The sequence below is a fragment of the Cricetulus griseus genome (genome assembly GCF_003668045.3).
Source record: "Cricetulus griseus strain 17A/GY chromosome 1 unlocalized genomic scaffold, alternate assembly CriGri-PICRH-1.0 chr1_0, whole genome shotgun sequence".
Classification (NCBI taxonomy): domain Eukaryota; kingdom Metazoa; phylum Chordata; class Mammalia; order Rodentia; family Cricetidae; genus Cricetulus; species Cricetulus griseus.
The window spans coordinates 116,798,141-116,822,065 of NW_023276806.1; the positions used below are offsets into that span (position 1 = coordinate 116,798,141).

At 40.6% G+C, this 23,925-nt stretch overlaps 1 protein-coding gene across 3 annotated transcripts in view; it reads right to left on the minus strand.

Moving 5' to 3' along the window:
* The window catches only part of Mfn1 (mitofusin 1), a 53,291-nt gene that overhangs the window by 24,565 nt on the left and 4,801 nt on the right, over positions 1-23,925 (minus strand). For all 3 annotated transcript variants that reach the window (XM_035450805.1, XM_027392012.2, XM_027392013.2), the window contains 7 exons: positions 23,444-23,579; positions 19,306-19,468; positions 14,307-14,431; positions 12,791-12,899; positions 10,510-10,617; positions 1,300-1,453; positions 62-129 (listed from right to left, as the gene is read on the minus strand). In XM_035450805.1, coding sequence (XP_035306696.1) covers positions 62-129; positions 1,300-1,453; positions 10,510-10,617; positions 12,791-12,899; positions 14,307-14,431; positions 19,306-19,468; positions 23,444-23,466 — 750 coding nt within the window. In that variant the 5' untranslated portion in view covers positions 23,467-23,579. The remainder of the gene's footprint in view (positions 1-61; positions 130-1,299; positions 1,454-10,509; positions 10,618-12,790; positions 12,900-14,306; positions 14,432-19,305; positions 19,469-23,443; positions 23,580-23,925) is intronic.

Here is a 23,925-nt window from a genome sequence, read left to right on the forward strand (position 1 = left end):
ATTACAGTCACTCTCTGATCAGTGCCATGTATATATAAGCCAGTAGCAATTAAATTCTTACCTCAAAAGTTTTTTCAAAATTCTGAAACTCTTGTAATCTTGCCTGAAATCCTTCCGCAAGTGCCCCGCCTGTAACACAGGTAAAAGTTTGATTTTATTTTTTGTTTTGCTTTTGTGAGACAAGGTCTCATAATATGCAGCACTGCTACCTTGAACTCGGACAGTCTTCTTTTTCAGCTTCCAAAGATCTTAGGCTACAGGTTGGAGCCATCATGCCTAACTTGAGCAAATATTTTTAAGTCTAGTATAACAATCTCTCTTTACCCATGATACATGTTCCAAGACTCCTCATGGCTGCTAGAAACTCCAGAAATTAAACCCTTTTTTATACCACAAGTGTTAGTTTGCATTCTAACGCCATGATGGTTGCTTCTATTGTTGTGTTAAAACACCATAATCAAAACTAACTTGAGGAGTAAACTTGACTTACTTGTTCCCATCACAGTTCATAGTGAAGTTAAGTTAGGGCAGGAACCAAAGCAGATGCCAAAGAAGAATGCTGATGACTGGCTTGCTTTTCATGGCTTGGTCAACAGGCTTTCTTATACTACCCAGGACCACCTGCCTGGGGTGGCACTGCCCATAGTGGGCTGGCCCTCTCTCCACTAATCCAGAAAATGCACCCAAACATGCCCACAGGTCATAGCATGTGTCAAATTGACAGAAATCTAACCAGGAAACTATTTTTTATAATCTACACACACACACACACACACACACACACACACACACACACACACACACAAGTTTATGCCCTTTTCATTAAGTAAACATTTAATATGCACTGAGGCCCTATCTTTTGAAGTCAGAGGAATGATGGCATATTAGCACAATTTCACACAATCTTCATTAAGTCAAGCATTTAACCTTTTCACCTTTAGGAAGCACTTTGTGACCTCCAGTAGGTGTGACTAAATTGTCTGCAGAGCAGGCATACTCCATTTGGACCATTCTTCAGTACAATAAGGGTTCTCTAGCACAGCCCTGCAGTAACACGATGGCTCATAAGAGAGCTGGGTACTGTTTTGAATATACTGATTAAAAAGAAGCCTCCTGTTGCCTGGGATGGTAAGAGAGCTCATCACACTACTCTTGACAATGTGATTTAACACTTGCAATATATTACTGAACCACAGTTATAAGCACGGGTTACTGAAGCCACAGATAGCTGGGGACAAGGTAAGATTTACTGTGTAGTTACAATTTTCATTTAAGAAGCAAACCGCAATTACTACATACCACCTTCTGGCATCCCCTGGGCTTTATGCTTTCGGGAGTTGAGAACTTCCTTGGCTGAAACAAAAAAGATCCGATTCCGAGCTTCCAAAGGAGTCACAACTTTGAGCTCTTCTACCAAGAAGTGAAGGCATCTTTCCATGTGCTGTCTCCGCACCTGCAAGAAGCACAGGAATTTTAACAATTTAAACAAAACAGAAATAATAATAATAGTAACCTCCAACCATGGGCCTATACTACACTCAGGTATACTAACTGTGGTGTTTCCAATGAGCATGTCTGACATGGAAGTGGGAATTTCAGTACTTGGCACTCAGCTGTGGGCATTGTGGGAAAGCTTAGGAGGTTTGGCCTTGCAGACAAAGTGTCATAGGGGTGGGCTTTGAGAACTTAAGGCCGAGTCCCACCAGGAGTTTGTTCTCTGCTTCAAGCCTGCAGTTAAAGACCTGAACCCTCAGATTCTGCTCCAGCTGCAATGACTACAACTTGCCTCCCTGCCATGACAAGCCAGAAGTCCCAATAAACTTTCTTTTATGAGCTGTCATGGTCATACTTTTGCAGTGATTCATATTAATTGTTCTGATATACTTAATAAATGCAGGAAATCGCTACTTAATCTTCCTTTTGAATTGAACATCAACTACTATCCAAAACATCACAAACAAGTATTAATTTCATGGAAAAGTATAATCAATTCTATATCAAGGGTATAATAAAAGTATGTGTACTAATAATAATGGGCAGGTGTGCAACCACCCAAGAAAATAGGTAATAGTTTTGGTTTTTACTTTTGCTTATTTTCCAAATTGTCTTCAGTGTGGCAGTTAATACCTTTGAAATCAGAAAATAAGAGTATAAAATAAAGCTATTGCCTTTATTTTAAATAAAAACATAATAGTCTATTTAAGAACATGAAACTGGGACTAGAGAAATGGTTCAACATTTCAGGACCCCCATGGCTCTTTCAAAAGGTCACAGTTCCAATCACAATAATCATACCATGTAGCTCACAACCACCAGGAACTCCAGCTCCAGGGGATCCAATGCTCTCTTTTGAGCTAAAGCAAAACTTCCATAATTAATAAGTCTCCCTGTCATTATTTGTGAGCTGGCAACCCAAAGGAAAGTTCCACTATAGAGTACTTATTTCCTATGCGTGAGTTCGGTCCCCAATACCAGAAAAAACAAAAACAAAACAAAAACAATAAATCTTAAAAAAATTTCGAAGCTGGACAGTGGTGGGGCAGAGGCAAGTGGATCTCTGAGTTCAAGGCCAGCTTAGTCTATAGAGTGAGTTCTAAGCCAGACAGGGTCACACAGAGAAAACACTGACAAGGAAAATAAAACAAAACAAGACAAAACAGGGCTGGAGAGATGGCTCAGAGGTTAAGAGCCATGTCTGCTGTTCCAGAGGTCCTGAGTTCAATTCCCAGCAACCACATGGTGGCTCACAACCATCTATAATGAGATCTGATGCCCTCTTCTGGTGTGCAAGACAAAACAAACAGAAATTTCAAAAAGAACATGGAAACTGGGGCTGGGATGTAGTTCAGTTCATAGAATGTTTGCCTGGCACACATAAAGTCCCTGCATCAATAATAAAGTGGATATGGTGGTACATGCAAATAATCACAGCACTCAGGAGGTGTGAGAAGGGCAGTACAGACTCCAAGGCCATCATGGGCTACAGTGGAACACTGTCTGACAACAAAAACAAAAATAAAATTATGCTAAAGATGGGATCCTCTGCCAGCAGGTTTCCAGTTCCGGTTCATCATCGCTGCTCAGAGTCATCTGACACCAGTGACCTGCATGCCAGACCGAGTTTGGAGGCAGGATCCAACACACCGAGGCCAGGTGACAGTTCTGCCTCCAACTGCTGGCCTGGTGAGACCCGGCACACCCAAACACTGCCGACGCCCGGGTAACAGTGACACCTCCATCCACAAGAAAAGGACCAACATCAGAGTATTGGATCTGTTTGCATCTACCAGAAGAGAACCTTGGTCCCATACCCACCAGGAGGGCAAGAAACTCCTGCTATACCCACCAGAAGAAAAGATGAGAAGAGGACAAAGTAAAAGCACATCCAACAACAGAAAACCCAATATGACACCACTGGAGACTAGGAACCATACACCAGCAAGACCTGAACACCACGATGCAGAGAATGACCTTAAAAGCATCTTCAGAAAAATGATAGAGGACCTCAAAGAGGACATGAGAAAATCCCTTAAAGAAATGGAAGAAAAAACAAACCAAAAAATACAAGATATCAACAAATCTCTCAAGGAAACAGTTCAAGACCTAAAAACTGAAATAGAGACAATAAAGACAGCACAATCTGAGGGAATGCTGAAATAGAAAAGCTGGGTAAACGATCAGGAACTACAAATGTAAGCATAACCAAAGAGATGGAAGAGAGAATCTCAGGAGTTGATGACAACACTAGCGGAAATAGATTCATCAACCAAAGAAAATCTTAAGCCAACAAATCTCTATTACAAAATATCCAGGAAATATGGGATACCGTGAAAAGACCAAACCTAAGAATAATAGGTATAGAAGAAGGTGAAGAAATCCAACTCAAAGGCGCAGAAAACATATTCAACAAAATCATAGAAGAAAACTTCCCCAACCTAAAGAAAGACATGCCAATGAAAATACAAGAAGCCTACAGAACACCAAACAGACTGAACCAAAAAAAAAAGGTCTCCTCACCACATAATAATCAAAACACCAAACATACATAACAAAGAGAAAATATTAAGAGCAGCAAAGGAAAAAGGTCAAGTAACCTATAAAGGCAAACCTATCAGAAGCACACCTGACTTTTCCATGGAAACTCTGAAAGCCAAAAGGTCCTGGATAGATATTATACCTACACTAAGACACCATGGATGCCAGGCCAGACTACTATACCCAGCAAAGCTTCCAATTATTATAGATGGAGAAAACATGATATTCCATGACAAAACCAGATTCAAACAATACATATCCATCAATCCAGCCCTACAGAATGTTCTGGAAGGAAAACTGCAACCCAAGGAAGTTAACTACAACCAGAAAAATATAGGCAATAGATGAACCCACTTTACCAACAGCCAAAAGGAAAAAGGGATAGAATCCCACACAAAATCTCGCCACCATCACCAAATCAAAAACAAACAAGAATGAACAATAATCAATGGTCATTAATATCCATCAACATTAATGGTCTTAACTTCCCTATAAAAAGACACAGATTAGCAGAATGGATAAGATACAGAATCCTTACTTCTGCTGCAAACAAGAATCACACCTCAACTTCAAAGACAGACGGTACCTAAGAATTAAAGGTTGGGGAAAGATCTTCCAATCAAATGGACCCAAGAAACAAGCGGGGGTAGCAATCCTAATATCCAACAAATTGGACTTTAAACTAAAATCAGTCAAAAGAGATGAAGAAGGTCACTTCCTACTCATCACAGGAGAAATCCATCAGGATGAAATCTCAATTCTGAACATTTATGCCCCAAACACAAAGGGATCCACGTTTGTAAAAGAAACATTACTAAAACTCAAATCACACATAACCCACACACACTTATAGTGGGAGATTTCAACACCCCACTCTCACCATTGGACAGGAACACCAGACAGAAACTTAACAAAGAAACAAAAGAACTAATAGAAGTTATGGCGCAATTGGACTTAACAGATATCTATAGAACATTCCATCCAAATACAAAACAATTTACCTTCTTCTCAGTGCCACATAGAACCTTCTCTAAAATAGACCACATACTTGGCAACATAGCAAACCTCAACAGGTACAAAAAAACTGAAATAACCCCCTGTGTCTTATCAGAGCACCATGCTTTAAAATTAGAATTCAACAACAACACGAACTACAGAAAACCTACAAACTCATGGAAATTAAGTAACACCCAATTGCACAATTCATGGGTCCAGGAAGAAATAAAAAAAAGAAATTAAAGATTTCCTAGAATTCAATGAGAATGTGGACACAACATATCCAAACCTATGGGATACTCTGAAAGCAGTGCTAAGAGGAAAGTTCATAGCGCCAAATGCACACATGAAGAAACAGGAGAATAATCACACTAGAGAATTAACAGCACAATTGAAAGCTTTAGAAAACAAAGAAGCCAATTCACCCTGGATGGAGCAGACACCAGGAAATAATCAAATTGAGGACTGAAATCAATAAAATGGAAACTAGGAGAACAATACAAAGAATCAATATAACGAAGAGTTGGTTCTTGAGAAAATCAACAAGATAAACAAATCTTTATCCAAACTTACCAAACAATGAAGAGTGAACATGCAAATTAATGAAATCAGGAATGAAAAGGGGGACATAAGAACAGACACAGAGGAAATCCAGAGAATCATCAGGTCATACTTTGAAAACCTATATTCCTCAAAATTTGAAAATCTAAAGGAAATGGACAATTTTCTAGACAGATTTCACTTACCAAAATTAAATCAAGAACAGATAAGCAACTGAAATAGACCTATAACCACTAATGAAATTGAAACAGTCATTAGAATTCTCCTTTTGTTGTCTCATTGCTCTAGCTAGAACTTCAAGGACAATATTGAAGAGGTATGGAGAGAGTGGACAGCCTCCCAACCAAAAAAAGCCCAGGGCCAGATGGCTTCAGTGCAGAATTCTACCAGAAATTCAAAGAAGTGCTAATACCAATACTCCTCAAATTGTTCCACACAATAGAATCAGAAGGGTCATTACCAAACTCTTTTTATGAGGCTTCAATAACCTTGATACCCAAGCCACACAAAGATACAAATAAGAAAGAGAACTACAGACCAATATTCCTCATGAACATTGATGCAAAAATTCTCAATAAAATATTGGCAAATCGAATCCAAGAACACATCAGAGAAATCATCCATCCTGATCAAGTAGGCTTCATCCCAGGGATGCAAGGATGGTTCAACATACGAAAATCCATCAATGTAATCCACTATATAAACAGACTGAGGAAAAAAAAAAAATCACATGATCATCTCACTAGATGCCAAAAAAGCCTTTGACAAAATCCAACACCCCTTCATGATAAAGGTCCTGGAGAAATCAGGGATATCAGGAACATACCTCAACATAATAAAAGCAATATACAGCAAGCTGACAGCCAACATCAAACTAAATGGAGAGAATCTCAATGCAATTCCTCTAAAATCAGGAACAAGAAAAGGCTGTCCACTCTCTCCATACCTCTTCAATATTGTCCTTGAAGTTCTAGCTAGAGCAATGAGACAACAAAAGGAGATCAAGGGAATACAAATCGGAAAGGAAGACGTCAAACTCTCACTACTTGCAGATGATATGAGAGTCTACATAAGTGACCCGAAAAACTCTACCAGGGAACTTCTACAGCTGATAAACACCTTCAGCAAAGTGGCAGGATACAAGATTAACTCAAAAAAATCTGTAGCCCTACTATATATGGATGACATAAGGTGGAGAAAGAAATAAGAAGCATTACCCTTTACAATTGCCACAAACAACATAAAATACCTTGGAGTAACACTAGCCAAAAAAGTGAAAGACCTGTACCGTAAGAATTTTGAGTCTCTAAAGAAAGAAATTGAAGAAGATACCAGAAAATGAAAAGATCTCCCATGCTCTTGGATAGGCAGGATCAACATAGTAAAAATGGCAATCTTGCCAAAAGTAATCTATAGATTCAATGCAATCCCACCATCAAAACTCAACACAATTCTTCACTGACCTTGAAAGAACAATTCTCAACTTTATATGGAGAAACAAAAGACCCAGGATAGCCAAAACAACCCTGTACAATAGAGGAACTACTGGAGGCATCACCATCCCTGACTTCAAGCTCTATTACAGAGCTATAGTCCTGAAAACAGCTTGGTATTTGCACAAAAATAGACTGGTAGACCAATGGAATAGAGTCCAATGATATTAACCCACACACTTACAAACACTTGATTTTTGACAAACAATCCAAATACATACGCTGGAACAAAGAGAACATCTTCAACAAATGGTGCTGGCACAACTGGATGCAAACATGTAGAAGACTACAGATAGACCCAAGCCCTTCGCCCTGCACAAAATTTAAGTCAAAATGGATCAAAGACCTCAACATAAACCCAGCCACACTGAACCTATTAGAAGATAAAGTGGGAAATACCCTTGAATTATTGGTACAGGAGACCGCTTCCTGAACATTACTCCAGTAGGACAGACACTGAGGTCAACAATTGTTAAATGGGACCTCCTGAAACTGAGAAGCTTCTGTAAGGCAAAGGACACAGTCAGCAAGACAAAATGGCAGCCCACAGACCGGGAAAAGATATTCACCAACCCCACATCTGACAGAGGGCCGATTTCCAAAATATACAAAGAACTCAAGAAGCTAGTCTCCAAAACACCAAACAATCCAATTAAAAAGTGGGGTACAGAACTAAATAGACAATTCTCAATAGAGGAATCTAAAATGGCTGAAAGACACATAAGAAAGTGTTCAACATCCTTAGCCATCAGGGAAATGCAAATCAAAACAACTCTGAGATACCATCTTACTCCTGTCAGAATGGCTAAAAATTAAAAATACTAATGACACTTTATGCTGGAGAGGATGTGGAGAAAGAGGAACACTCCTCCACTGCTGGTGGGAGTGCCAACTTGTACAGCCACTTTGGAAATCAGTATGACGACTCCTCAAGAAAATGGGAATGAGTCTACCACAAGATCCAGCAATTCCACTCCTAGGCATATACCCAAAAGAAGCACATTCATACAACAAAGACATCTGTTCAACAACGTTCATAGTAGCACTATCTGTAATAGCCAGAAACTGGAAGCAGCCTAGATGCCCCCCAACCAAAGAATGGAGAAAATGTGGTACATTTACACAATGGAGTACTACTCAGCGGAAAAAAAACAATGGAATCTTGAAATTTGCTGGAAAATGGATGGAATTCAAAGAAACCATTCTGAGCAAGGTAACCCAATCACAAAAAGACAAACATGATATGTACTCACTAATATGTGGATTTTAGACATAAAGTAAGGGATTACCATCCTACAATCCACACTGCCAGAGAAACTAGTAAACAAGGAAGACCCTAAAAGAGACACACTTTGTCCCCTGGAGAAAGGGAAAGGGTCACCATTGAAAGGTTCAGGCATTATGCTGGCCTGCCCCTGTTACCTGGTGGAATCCACTCAGGCAATACCCTGGTCAGCCCAAGGTTCCATGGGAAAGAAGTCTGCACGCAGGTGCAGAGGACCCCTTTAAAAGATAAGCCCCTGCACCTTTACACTCTCTCTCCCCCTGTCTCTCTCTCTCTCTCTCTCCCCCTGTCTCTCTCTCGCTCTCTCCCCCTGTTTCTCTCTCTTTCTCTGTGTGCTCTCTGTGCTATTCTGTCCCCCACCTATGCTCCCGCTCTGTCTCTCTATGGCGACCAGCCATGGCGGTCAGCCATTACCCTGTTCCTCTTCTTAGTCTCCCCATTCTACCGGGCCTTATAATAAACTTATAGTCAATATGTCTGTCTCAGCAATTTCTCTTTTCTTCTTTTTAAACAAAACAATAACAACCATCCCCTGAGCAAATTGAGAACAAGGGAAGAGGGGGGAGGAAGCTATGAAAATGAGAAGGGAAGAAAAGGAAGGATGCAGAGGTCATGAGGAAGCAGAAAGGTTGAGTCAGGTGTAGATTAGAAGAAAGGACATATGATAGGTAGGATTTTAGTTGGGGGGGTGGTAGGGGAGGAAGGGAGGGAGAAGGGAACTGGGATTGTCATGTAATTCAATCTTGTTTGTAATTCAAATATATAATAAATAATTAATTAAAAAAACAGCTAAAGAAAAATGCTGGACTAGTGAACTATTCTATAAGGATGACCTAATTTTGTAATTCCTAAAGAGTAATGGAAACTGTTTCATTTTTATAAACCACACAACTAAAATCAGAAACATATCAAAGAAAATGAAATAAATATATTTATATAGTATAATGGCTCATATTGATTGGAGAGAAGAACCTAGGAGATCAGTGTCCCACATCTCTGGGTGTGCCTGTGAGGGTGTTTCTAAACAAAGTGAAAGTCATCAAGGTCAGGCCTATACATTTTCACCCTCTCTGTTCTGGGCCACCTTGTAATAAGCTGCTTTCTGAGATTCACATTCACACCATGGACTCGAGCCTTTAAAATTATGAGTCTCAACTATGTTGCTATAACAACAAAAATGCCTTTGGTGTTTTGTTTTGTTTTTTTGAGACAGAATCTTACTATATAGCCCTGGCTAACCTGGAACTCACTTTTTTGACCAAGCTGGCCTCAAACTCAGAGATCTACCTGCATGTCTAGAGCAATGGTTCTCCAACTGTGGGTGACGACCCCTTTGGGGTCGAGTATCAGATATTCTGTACTTCAGATATTTACATTACAATTCATGACAATAGCAAAATTACAGTTATGAAGTAGCAATGAAATAATTTTATGATTGGGAGTGTCACCACAACATAAAGGTTGCAGCAATAGGAAAGTTGAGAACCACTGCTCTAGAGTGTTGAGATCAAATGACATGCACCACCACACCCAGCACTTACATGCCAGAAAATCTACAGAGTCAAGCACTAATGATTCAGGTAAGCATTTTTCTGTTACACATTTTATACTTTAATAAAAAGTTAAACATGGGGCTAGAGAGATGACTAAGTGGCTGAGACTATAGCTGCTCTTCCAGAAAACCCAAGCAGTCACATGGCTACTCACAACTGTCTAAAACTCTAGTTCTAGGAGATCCAGGTGGTACATAAACATTCATGCAGGCAAAACACCTGTAGTGAAACAAGTGAAACACCAAAAGTTTCAAGTTCTGAAAGAAACATAGCTCAGTATATCGGATACCTATCACAAACCCTACTGGTTTTCTAGAACCGTGTTTTTATTTGTAATCTTTTCAGAGTCTAGTATGGCTCAGACTAGCCTCAAGCTTACTGCACAGCTCATGTTGTTTCTGAACTCCTGATCCTTCTGCCTCCACCTCTCAAGTCTGGGCTTAAAGTATGTATCAAGAGGCCCAGCTATATTCATATTATTTTCACAATCACAGAATAACTTCTTATGATGTCCTCTGAGGTCTATTGTTTTCTCAGATAACGATATACATGACCAGAGTTCAAAACAAGGGGTGGGGGCACTTACATCCTCCATATATTCTGGCTCTGAGGCAGAAGCATCCCAGCGATTATTCAAAATGAAAATATTCGGCTTGGAGAGACGCTCATTCACCTTATGGAAAAAATGTTTCTCCTGAAAAATATCAAGAACAACACTTTAACAAGCATTTTCTATTTACACTTGGAGTTGAAACCCTTTAACTTGATGTCTGAATCATTTAAAGCAGAGTGAATAGATCCACTAAGACCCTGTAAGCAGTCACCATGTCCTTGAAAATCAAAATAAGCCCAATGGCATGGGCTCCTGCTCTTACCAGGTCTCTGTTAAAATTCAACTAACACTTACCAATCTGTATATATGACAGAAAGTGACTGATTGACTCCAGATGTTAAAAGCCGCTTCAAATCATTTTTCAGAGTTAGCTAAGCTGCATGTTGTGGCAGGGTTACACCTTCAATCCAAGGCAGAGACAAGCAATTCTCTGTGAGTTCAAGGCCAGCCTGCTCTACACAGCTAGCTCCAGGCAAGCCAGAGCTACACAGTGAGATTCTGCCTCAAAAATAAAAAAAATAGGTTTGGCTAAGGAAACTAGCACACTTGTATAAACTTTAATAACAGCAAATATCACATACACTGTTTCTTGGCCTTCTGGCTAAGTTCAAGTGAAGACCATTATATAAACACTCTAAAGTAAGTGTTAGTCTGTTCACGGCAAGGAGATGCCATAGCTAGTTGAAAACAGGAACAGCTTCACAAAGTAATAGGTGCTAATAATTGGCTTAGCCATGCTGCTAACAGGATCTCACACAGTGCAGGATGGTCCTGAACTCATTATATATTGAAGATGGTCTTAAATATTTGATTCCCCTGCCTCTATATACAAATGTTGAGATTACAGACATGTGACTAAAGCCAGTTTAACTGGTATTTCTGAAAAAGGAAAAGTTCAGAAGTGGGCAAACTGCAAGTCAAGAGCAGCCATCAGCTGGACTGGGGGTATGGCTCAGAGACAGCTTGGCTAATACATGCACAGCCCTGAGTTTCATCAAAGAGAAAAAACAAATGTATGTATAGCCTAAATAGAGGCGCCAAAGTCAGACTGAGGCTAATAAATCTGCTCATCTGTGGGGATTGGAGGAAGCTTTGAGGGAATGAAGTCCTCAGTGAATGCATGCTGTTTGACATGGGCCTCAGACACACAGAAAAAGGGCAAAGCCTTTCTATGGTCCACACATGGATGCTGACAGTGTGTGCAGAAATGTCCATAGTAGCTTTCTACCTCCAGATATTTACAACTTAAAGACTGCTCCCCCCATAAAGACTGCTCCTACTAAACCTGTCTCTCTTGTTCAGCTGCATATGATAACCCTGTTCCCTTATCCATCTGTAATATCCCCATATCCTTGTTCAGCTGTATGCAACAGCTCTGTCTCTCTGCTACACAAATGTAATAAACACACTAAGAACCCAGGGGCTATGGTTTCTTCAGAGAACCCAAGCTCCCAATCCTACTTTCCGTGTTTCCACCTTTTTGCCCTTTCTTCATTACTTTGTCATGCCTAGTCAGGTCCATCCCTAGAAGCTGTGCAAGGACTTAGTACTTAGCCATCACCAAATGATGGCAGTCCTCTAACATCTCAAACACTTGGAAGTTTCTCACAGAATGAGGTTACAAGCCATCCAGTATTACAACAGAAGCCTGGTGTTTGTGATAGTAAGACCTCTCAATGGTGACACCTTGGTTACAATGGTACTCAGTCACCCATACACTTTTGGGGAATAACCTTTTTTATAGCATGTTACTGTTTTGCATACTAGATATCCAAATTTTGAAAGTTTATTTGGACTGAATCTGGTCATTCAAGGTAAAGAACCTTCCAACCCAGGGTATATACAGATGAGCTTAAACCAACATCGAGCTGGGAAAGGATGAGAACTTGAATAGAAAAAGCTTTGCCTGATGCATGACAGGGAAGCAGGAGGAAGGATGGTTTGGATTTTATGTAAGTGAACTTCTCAACAATCTTGGCACCCATGATCTTCCAGGATAACACACAGAGACACGGTGTCAGTCTCATACTTGTATCACCTTAAACCCACAAAACACTTATGAGGAGCTAAAGTCACTGAGTGAGCCCTGGACTGCTAGTGAAACCAGGTAACACTACAGCAAACCAGAACAGCCCTCTGGTACTAGGGAACACAGGCTGACTTCAGTTACTTTCTAGCTCATCACCAGGACTTCCCTCACTTTACAGAAGTAAAGTGGATGCCACCCAAGCACAGTAGTAAGAATAAATCTTACCGTGTTCATCAGTGTTGATTCTGAGTTTGCAACCAAAACAAAGACATCAGCATCGAGGCAGAACTTATCAATCCAGGTATCCATCTCTGTGGTAACATCTGTACCTGGGCTAATGGGAAGGAAGCAAATACTGTGTCATAGGATGTTTGTTAAAAAAAAATTTGGCTGGGCGGTGGTGGCACATGCCTTTAATCCCAGCACCTGGGAGGCAGAGGCAGGCCAATTTCAATGAGTTCCAGGCCAGCCCGGTCTACAAAGCAATTTCCAGAACAGCCAAGACTGTTACACAAACACCATCTCAAGAAACAAAAAAGAATCAGTCACAGATTTTAAAAAACAAACAACAAAAAAAAACACTTTTCTATAATTTGAAGTCCAAAAGGCAGAAATTCTCTTAGTCATGAATCAAATGTCTAGAAATTTTTAAGCCAATGTTTTTGACAAAACAAGCAACATAATCAACACTTCAATCTTTCAAATTTTTATGCTGCAAAAGCTGGAAAAGAAGTACCAATAATAAAACAGACTTGGCTAATAGCACTATATTGTTACAAACAAATATCCAGTACAGCATAGAAATAAAAATGCTTAAATCCCCCCCCCACACACACACACACAAAACCAAAAAACCCTCTGGGACCAGGCATGGTGGCACACACCATGTCTCAGCACTCAGACAACAAAGGCAGGCAAATTTTTGTAAATTCAAGGCCAGCCTGACTACAAAGTGAGTTCCAGGACAACCAGAGCTACATAGAGACCCTGTGTCAAAAAAAGGGGGAAAAAAATCAAACTGAGTGATTTCTATAGATTATCAAATGGTTAACTGAAGAACAAAAAACATACCAAAAATGTTTGAATGCTTTAAATACTATAGTTAAGAAAAATATTCAACTGATGGGCACTATTTCATCAAGCACTAGTAAGAGCCGGGCAGTGGTGGTGCAGCCTTTAATCCCAGCACTCGGGAGCAGAGGCAGGGGGATCTCCGTGAGTTGGAGACCAGCCTGGTCTACAAGAGCTAGTTCCTGGACAGCCTCCAAAGCTACAGAGAAACCCTGTCTAGAAAAACAAAATAAAACAAAACAAAAAAAAGCACTAGTAAGATGATTTCAAAATACATCATTGGAGGTGTGGCTGTAGCTCAGGGCAGAACACCTGCACAGCAAGCATAAGGTTCTTGATTCAACCCCCAATGCCACAAATGAAATAAATAAAATTTTAAAGACATAAAAATGTATATTAATAAGAGCAATGGAAAAATTCTAAAAGCGTTTTGTTGCCTTCAGAGACTTTCCAGCTCAATAAAAAAGGGAAGCAGGAGCAGAGCACCAGGACTCACCTCTGCAGTTCTTCCTAACTGCACCATGCCAGGACTTACCTCTGCACTTCCTAACTGCACAGCACCAGGACCCAAATAAGCCCCTCTTTCCTCACACTGCTTCTTATCAGGTACTGGATCACAGCAGTTATTCTACCAAGTAAGCCCAGAGAAAACATTTACATGTCAATTTACCTGTCTACTAAAACCAGGTCATCTCTCAAGAGGGCGCATTTTGCTTTGGGCCAAAATACATGCACAAGGCAGCCAGCTTTCAAGTCTTTGTCCATATGGAGAGCATGGGCCAGCTGATTAACTGTCTAAAATAAGAAGGAAAGAAAAAGAGAGTCAATATAAATTAAAAATACTATGGGTTGGCACATCATTTTAACCCAAGCTAATGTTAACTATAGCCCAGATTGGCCTTGCTCTCACTACCCTCTCTCTGCCTGCCTTGTCAGTGCTGGTACTTACAGGTGTGACCACTAAGCTCAGCTGAAACAGCACCCATTTTTGCAAATGGAAAGTTAAACTTCAAATGGTTCAAAATAAAACCACCTGAACAATCGAGAAATATGAGGAGTGAAATATGTGTGTGAGCAGGCACACACACACACACACACACACACACACACACACACACACACACACACACACACACACACGTATATACTTAAATGTACATGGCTATACACTTGCTTGTGTATCTGTGCATCATGTGCATGCCTGGTGCCCTCAGAAGTCAGAAGAAGACATCACATCCCCTGGACATGGAGTTACAGTGGTAGTGAACTGTTACATGGGTTCTGGGAATGAAACACGGGTCCTCTGCAAGAGCAGGCAGTGCTCTTAACCACTGAGCCATCCATCTCTCCAGTCCTGAAACCTGAGTTTTAAAACAACTAAACAGGAAAAAAAAAATTCCTTTGGAAGTTTACTCATCTACAAAACAATCAGATTTGGAAACACTTAACAAATGGGATACTAGTAACAAAGCCCAGTGGACTCCTGAGAGATACTGTTTATTATATCGTAAAGGATGAGTTATGGAGTCTATTGTTTTTGCAAATCCGTATTTTCTGGTTCTTCTGAAATGAAGGTGACTCTTTAGTTATAATGGGGAAAATCACTTAGAAGAAGTGATACTAAAATCAACTGAAACACCCCACCAAAGTAAGGGAGGTCAATTCAAATGCATCTTGCCCAGATTGGCCCCAAACTCATGGCTATCCTTAGGCCTCAGCTTCCTAATTACAGGTGTGAGGCACCACACTCCAATTTGTGAGGCAGGTGATAATTCACAAAAACCTTGAAACCCTTGTCATTTAAATCTCAAATCATTTCTAAATCTCAAGATAACTTCTCAGGTATAGTAACTTATGAAACTAATGTACATATTTAATGTAACTTATATATGTGCTAGATAAACAGTACAGTACAAGGGACTTAAAGCAAAATTAGAAAATAACTTAAGGAGAGGATGTAGCACACATACCACTATAGCTATTACTAAAAGCATCTATTTTAAGGATTGGGAATGTGGCTCAATTGGTACTATATCATGCTTTATAAGTACTGGATAAACAGAGTATGGTGGCACATGACTCTATCTGTAACTGTGGCATTGGGGAGGTAGAAAGGTCATACTTTGCTACATAGCCAGTTCAAAACTACCTTGGGCTACATGTGACCCTTTCTTTAATAAAATAAAATAAAAAAGACAGAGGCTGGAGAGATGGTTCACAGGTTAAGAGCACTAGTTGCTCCTCCAGGACTGGAGTTTGGTTCCTAGCACCCACCCACTCCAATCCCAGGGAGCTCTCTTCTGACTTCAACAGGCAATGCATTCCTGTGATACACAGATATACACAGACAAAAACAAACAAACAAAACAAAACCCATACACCCCCACAAAAAATAAGGGGCTAGAGACATATCTATTTTTCAAATGTAGTCCAAGTCTTTAATGAGGCTGACAAAGACAATGTTAGGTACTTTGTTAATCTTTTTTAAGTTTACTTTTTTATATGCAGTGTTTTGTCAGCATGTGTGTCTGTGTCCCACTTACATGCTTAGTGTTTACTAAGGACAGGAGAAGATGCCAGGTCCCCTGAAAATGGAGTTATAGATGCTATGGTCCACCAAGCTAGGAATAGAACCTGGGTCCCTTGGAAAGGCAGCCAGTGGTATTCACCACAGAGCCATCTCTCCAAGCTCCTATTTGTGTTTAGTATGGATTATTTAATAAATGTTTTGATAGATAGATTTATAAAATTCAGATCCTAAAGTCTGGGCAGTGGCTCAGTGAGCACTTCCCAACACAAAACCCTGAGTTAGCTCCCTACCACCACAAACAAAAGACCAGGAAATAAAACACAGGGCTGGAAAGATGGTTCAGCAGTTAAGTGTGGGTACTGCTCTGGTGAAGAGCTGAGTTTGGGTCCCAGCACCTATATCGGTGTAGCTCACAGCTGCTTTTAATTCCAGCTCTCTTCTGGTCTCCTCCAGCACTGACTCAGAAGCACACATTCCTCTATCTGCACCATCACTGACACTTCTGAGTGAGTGTACATGAAGACATATGGGCAGACACATATGCGCGTGCAGTTGCACACAACTTTAAAATAAAACAAAAATCTATGGCACTGCAGTTTAGAGTAATTGTTGGTCTTTTAGAGGATGTGGTTTGGTTCCCAGCACCCACATGGTGGCTCACAACCATCTATGACTCCACTTTCAGGGGATCTGACACCCTCTTTTTGACCTCCACACCAGGCACACACATGGTACACAGACATGCATGCAGGCAAAACATCATACATATAAAACTTTATAAAAAGAAAACTATAGGAAATAAAATATCCAACAGAATTGTGATGAGGTTTGAGGGTTTTGTTTTATGATAGGGTCTCACTTTGTAAGTTGGCCTGGAACTCAGAGATCTGCCTGCCTCTGCACTAGTCCACCACTATGCCCAGACCTTTTTTTTTTTTTTTTTTTTTTGTGTGTGTTTTGTGTGTGTGTGTGTGTGTGTGTGTGTGTGTGTGTGTGTGAAATATTGAATACTATCTTTGAGAAGGCAAGTACTCAATGAGGTATGAGCTATTATGGCTGTGTTCTTTTCTAAGTAAAATATTATGTACAGGACTCAAGGTCTATTATCTTAAAAGAGGCCATTCCTTGGGATCATTTCCATTTGGGAACAGGGGAGGGAAACAAAGAACTTTGAAGAAAGAACTTAAAGCAGAGAGCATGTCCTTAAAATATCACACAGCAAGTTTCCCAAGATTCAAATGATTCAACACAAATAATTCAAATTCCAATTTGGCAAAAAATCTTAAGTACAAAGTAATAGTGGTGCCTGGGGTGGTCTGAAAGCAAAATAGCTCCCACCGGCTCATATACTTGTTCTGTAGTAGGCGAGAAACTGTTTGGGAAGGATTTAGGAGATTGTGGACTTGTTAGAGGAGCTGTGTCACTAGGGGTGGGACTGAGGTTTCAAAAACCCTCACCATTCCCAATTAGCTCTCTCTGCCTCATACTTGCAGATAAGATGTGAGCTCTCAGCTACTGAGTTAGCACTATACCTGCCTGCCCACTGCCAAGCTTTCTGCCATGATGGTCATGGACTCACCCTGAAACTGTAAGCTCACAATAAACTCAGTCACAGTGTTTTGCAATATAAAAGTAACTAAGAAATGTGCCGGGTGGTGGTGGCATACTCTTTAATCCCAGCACTCGGGAGGCAGAGGCAGGTGGATATCTGTGAGTTCAAGACCAGCCTGGTCTAAAAGAGCTAGTTCCAGGACAGCCTCCAAAAGCCACAGAGCAACCCTGTCTCAAAAAACCAAAAAAAAAAAAAAAGCCCTTAATTATATGTCTGAAGTTTGAAGGGTGTCACCTAATCCCAGCACTGGAGAGGCAGAGAGGCAGGGCATCTCTGTGAGCCAGCCTGGTCTACACAGAAAATTTCAGGCCGATTAATATATAATGACACCCTGTCTCAAAAAAAATAATAAATTTTAAAATTAGGAATATTTTTATAACCATCTTGTTTTTCTTCTCTCATAGCTAATTTGAAGGGTCTGCACCATCCACGAAGGTGAATAACAGACTGACTACTTAATCCAGGTCATATCACAAGCTCACAGAACTAAACCACTGACTTCACCTACAGTTTCCCAAAACCAGAAATGGCAAGGAGCTGGGGATGTAGTTCCATGGCAGAACACTTGACAAGAATGTACAGGACCTTATATTCAATTCCCAGCACACATGCACACATACAAACATACTGAGGCATAGATCTTCAATACTGAACTTTTGTGTTTTCGAATGAGTTTTTTCTATTTAAGGTGGCTATGACTAGATGTGGTGCCACACTTGAAATCCTAGCAAAAAGGATTTTGGGTTTTTTAAGACAGGGTTTCTCTGTATAACAGTCCTGGCTGTCCTGGAACTGGCTCTGTAGACCAGGGTGACCTTGAACTCAATGAGATCCGCCTGCTCCTGCCTCCTGAGTGCCAGGTTAAATGTGTGCACCACCACTGCCAGGCTGGAGAAAACTTAATTTGGGTGCTAAAGATGGCTTGGGATTAAAAGCACTGGCTGCTCTTGTAGAACTGCTCTGAAGTTCAGTTCCCAGCACCCCCATAGCAGCTCACAACTATCTCTAATGCTAGTTCTGGGGATCTAATGCTCTCTTCTGCCTTTTGTTAGCACTGCATGCACCTGGACAGTAAAATGCAGACAAAATACTCATACACATAAAATAAAAACCTTAATTTCATTTAACATTAAGGACACAGCTAGTGGCAGAATTTACCTAATATGCATGAGGCCCTGGGTTCTAGTACCTCTTACCCCCAGTAAAAACAAGTTAACAATTTTATACTTCCAGTAATTTAGTCCTCAGAAAAATACTTTTAGAACTCAATATATAGCCAGGTGTTGGTGGCACACAACTTTAATCCCTGGTCTACAGAGTGAGTTCCAGGACAACCTTCAAAGCAATACAGAGAAACCCTGTCTTGAAAAAAACAAAAACAAAAAATAGAACTCAAAATATTAGCAATAGTTATGCAATCTGTCAAAATGAACATCACTAATTTTTCTATGCCTAGCAATGTGGATATCTTATAAAATCTTACAACTGCAAGGTATTTCCAGGAGCATTATGGGTTTGGTAGTATACCTTCACACTTTTCTTTTCATCTGATCCTTCAGTCATAAGGTAGGCTTTATCTCCATCGGTTCCCTCAACGCTCAGGAAGCAGTTGGTTGTATGGCCAATCCCACTAGGGAGAACTTTATCCCACAGCATTGCATTGATGACAGAACTCTTGCCACTACTCGTCCTGAGGAGCATGCAAAACAAGGAGTAAAAACATACTTCACTGGGCTCAAATCAGCATTTTCACAGTTCAATTTCATAGATAGCACCTTTTATAAAAAGACCACGAAGCACGTCTGTAATCTATAACTTGGGAGGTGGAGACAGAAGCATCAGTTCAGCTTCGCAAGACAAAATAAAACAACACAAACAGGCAAGTAAGAAAGACAGACAAGTGCTGTTAAATATCAGCAGTGCATATTTAGAGAAGATACAGTGCCAGAAAACAACCCTTCCCTTAGCTGCTTGCTTGGTTGTTTGCTTCTTGTGGCAGTTTTAAAACAAATATCAAAATTCTGTGATACATTTCCTATTACAAGATGAGGTCTAATGTTCCATCTTCAATCTGGGCTGGACTGTGACAGTTTCACAAGTGACACTGAGTGGCTTTCAAGGCTGAACATAAAAGGCAATGCAGCTCCTTCCTGTTTACTGGGTCACATGCACTGGGAATCTTGCCACAGAAGAGGTCAACTACATTGAGTGCTGTGCCACAGTTAAGTCAAGCTGATGGGAGGTCTGGCAAGGTCTCTAAGTCACTCCAGTTCAGTACCAGACATGTGAGTGAAGATACAAAATTCCACCTCTCCAGTGTTGAACAACCCCAATCTTCAGGAACAAAGACAAGCTGTCTCCACTGTGTCCTGTATGAACTAAGAATCATATGTACAATGAAATGAATGTATGTTTGGTTGGTTTTTGAGACAGGGATTCTCTGTGGAACGGCCCTGGTTGTCCTGGAGCTCACTCCATAGACCAAGCTGGCCTCAAAACTCAGAGATCCGTCTGCCTCTGCCTCCTGAGTTCTGGGACTAAAGGTATGTGCCACACCGCCCAGTAGTAATTCTCAAATCTAGTTTGGATTAATTTAGCAGCATTTACAATCAAATGTATTTTAGTAGCAGTAAGTCTTTCCTCGGCAATCAAAGAATTTAAAGACAACAATATGGCATATAGTATCCAGATTCTCCTATCTCACCCAGGCTCATTAGAATAAATGAGCTTGGTATAATCAAAGTAGCTTATTATAAATAATAAAAGCTATTCCTATCACTCAGGAAATTCTAAGGGTTTTAGCAAGTCTGTGATAGGAAGAGACATGAATGCCAAATGTACATCTTCTGTTCTAGCATCCCAATTCTAGTTTTCCTGATCTGTGTGGCATCTTCTCTATTTCATGGATGGCTCCTCTTCTCCCCTATCTTATTATTACTCTTCCTCTTCCCTTTCTCATCAACTCCCCAGATCTCAATCACCAACATAAGCCAATAATTTCTAAACTTCCTACAATTTGCCTAGGTTTCAATTTCAAATAGCCAACTTCACAGTTTGGAAAACTTTATTTGAATAACTAATAAGCACCGATAATACACGTCTACATCACATGAACACAAATACCCGTCCACAAACATATCAAAATAACCAAATAACTGACTCTTACCTTTCTGATTAATCTCTAGGCTACCCTAATTATTTTTATTCATGTGTAGTGTGTGTGTACCTGTTTATCTGTATGTGTACCATGTGCATGTAGTGCTCATGGAATCTAGAAAAGGGCACTGGGTTCCCTGGAACTGGAGTTATAGGGAACTGTGAGCCACCATGTGGGTGCTAGGACCTGAACCCTGGTCCTCTGCAAGAACAGCAAGTACTCTTAATCACCAAATGGCTCCTGTCCCCTAGTTATCCTTTTCTCTCTTATCAACCCTTCCTGTCTAACCATGCAAACTAGGACTTTCAAATTTCAACTTTCTCACCTCCTACCTCCTATTCCCATCCAATCTATCCTCTGTGCTCCACATCTAATGTGGTAATTGTTAACACTAAATCCTCTCATTTTACCTTTCAAAACATAAAGTATACAGAACTTACCAAGCTCTGTGAGGTCTTCAGCAAACAGAACCACTTTGTTCCCATCTAGTATCTCAAACCTAACTTATTATTCTCTATAAGCACATTAAGGTCTCCCTCCCCTCTCCCTTTCCATTTACCACTCTCTGCAAGAAATGGGCTTTGGGGCCAGCTCATATCCAAAGCTTATTCCTCAGCTAATGACAGCAAGTTGAAAGTGTGCTGTAAAAATACAGATGCTCCTGGCCTCCCCAACATTGCAGCTGAGTGATCAGGTGGCTGACTAGGAACTGTGGCTCCCAGCCACACCCTAAGCGAGTCTTCTACTACACAGGAGTATGCATGCTTCTGCCACATCGTGCATAGGCAGAGAAGTCAACCACTGTAGGTCAGGAAACCATCTGTTCCTATCTCTGAGCCAAGGAAGACATCAGTCACTACCATCTAGAGGTCTCTTCCTACTACTTGTCCCTAATCTTAGGTGAAGCCTATTCATGAAGCTGCCTCTCTCTAAACTTGTGTAAGGCCTGAGAATACTGTGCCAAGTAAAAGCAGCAGATAGTAAAACAAAATAATAGAGCATTGTGGGATTTTAACATACAGGGACTTTAACAGGATATTTTAAGAATAGAACTGGCTAGGGATGAAGCCATGCGATTGAATGCCTGCCTAGCATGTGACACAGCCTGAATCAACTCCTAGCACCACCACAATATTACTACCATTAGAAACAAAATGAGACTCTGGAGAATCAGTTCAAGGCCTGGCCTGGCTACCCTGTCTTAAAAAAACAAACTAAATAAACAAATAGCATCTGAGAAGGAATCCTTTAGATGCAGTAACCAGGAAAGCCTTCTGAGGTAGTAACATTTGAGGTGAGATATGAAGAATGACCTAGGCATCAACAATTTCATCTTCTGTTCTACCACCTCAACTGTAAAAGTCATATGATAACAAACAGCTTGGGTCTATGACATGAGTTTAGTATACAAATGCCATTACTGGCCGGGGCAGCCAGGTGTTGGTGGCACACACCTTTAATCTCAGCACCCGGGAGGCAGAGGCAGGTGGATCTCTGTGAGATCGAGGCCAGCCTGGTCTCCAGAGCAAGTGCCAGGATAGGCTCCAAAGCTACACAGAGAAACCCTTTCTTGAAAAACCATAAATAAATAAATAAATAAATAAAATAAAAGATAGTAACAATCTTTATTTATTTATTTTTTGAGGTAATGGTGATTAACCCAAGACCTCATGCATACTAGGCAGGCTTTTGATTACAGGCACATCTCCAGCTCAACACCTGATAGTCTGATGAGTATATGAGACTTAACAAAGATACTCTGTCACCTAGACACATTGACATACAGTGCTCCCTGCTCTTCCTCTGGGAATGATGAGATGAGTCTTCTGGAACACATACATAATCAGTGTGTGGTGGTACGTGTCTTTAATTCCAACACTCCACTCAGGAGGCAGAGGCAGGCAGATCTCTGTGAGTTCAAGGCCAACCTGGTTTATGTGGCAATTCTAGGATGCCAAGGATAGTGAGACCCCCCCCCATTCTCAAGAAAATTAAAATAATATGAACCTAGAAAAATATCTCACAACCAAGGTATGTTGGCGTAAGTTTGTAGGATCAGGACTCAAGGCCAGCCTCGGGCTACATAGCAAACTGGAGCCCAGCCTAGGCTATAGGAATCCCTGTCTCAAGAGGAAAAAAGAGGAAAAAAAATTACACGTTCTTCATTACCCATCTCTCCATCTTTCTAACTGGGCAAGGGATTATAAAAAGGGGGAAGGGAAGGGGGGAAGACCAGGCTCCAGGGACAGGAACAGCAGGAGGGAGGAAAGAGGGAGAGAGGGAGAGGAGAGATCAAAGTCCTTACAAGCCAGCATTTACAATCTCTCACAAAGCTTCATGTCCAATCAGGAGATGGACAAGGTGACGGCTGCAATACTTAACCTAAGCAGAAGCTGTGGTGGGGGAAGCAAGAGCATTGCCACCCACTGAAATGTCAGACAAAGGTGGGATATGAGAATGAAAAGCTGACCTGTGCAGCTAACCTTAGATGAAATCACAAAGGTTTACCTGCCAAAAAATGCCACTTTCATATGTCTTCGAGATAGCACCTCCCCAATGACAGCAAGCTTGTTTCTGTAGCCCTGTATTTCCACCAGATCATCCTCAGTTGCTACTCGATCAAGTTCCGGATTCCTGTAAGTTGCTGCAAAGTTGAAACAGTATTAGAAGCGGTGATATAAATGAACTCTTCTAATTATACAACTGTATACATTTTGGGTTGTTCTACACTAACATGGCACTTGAAAAATAAAAATGACATAGTATCTGAGTATTTGGTTTCTTTTTTCTTCGTAAATGTGTGTGTCAGGTATTTAATCTAGGACCTGACACATGCAGTGCAGGTACTCTACCACTAAGCTACAACTTTGAATATCTAATAAAAGGTGAATGCCCACTGTGCTGACTATCCTGCCTCAAAGAATTTCAAAAATACTAAAAATTTCAAAGACTTGGTAAATGGGATTACTTAATATTTATCTAGTGCCCGA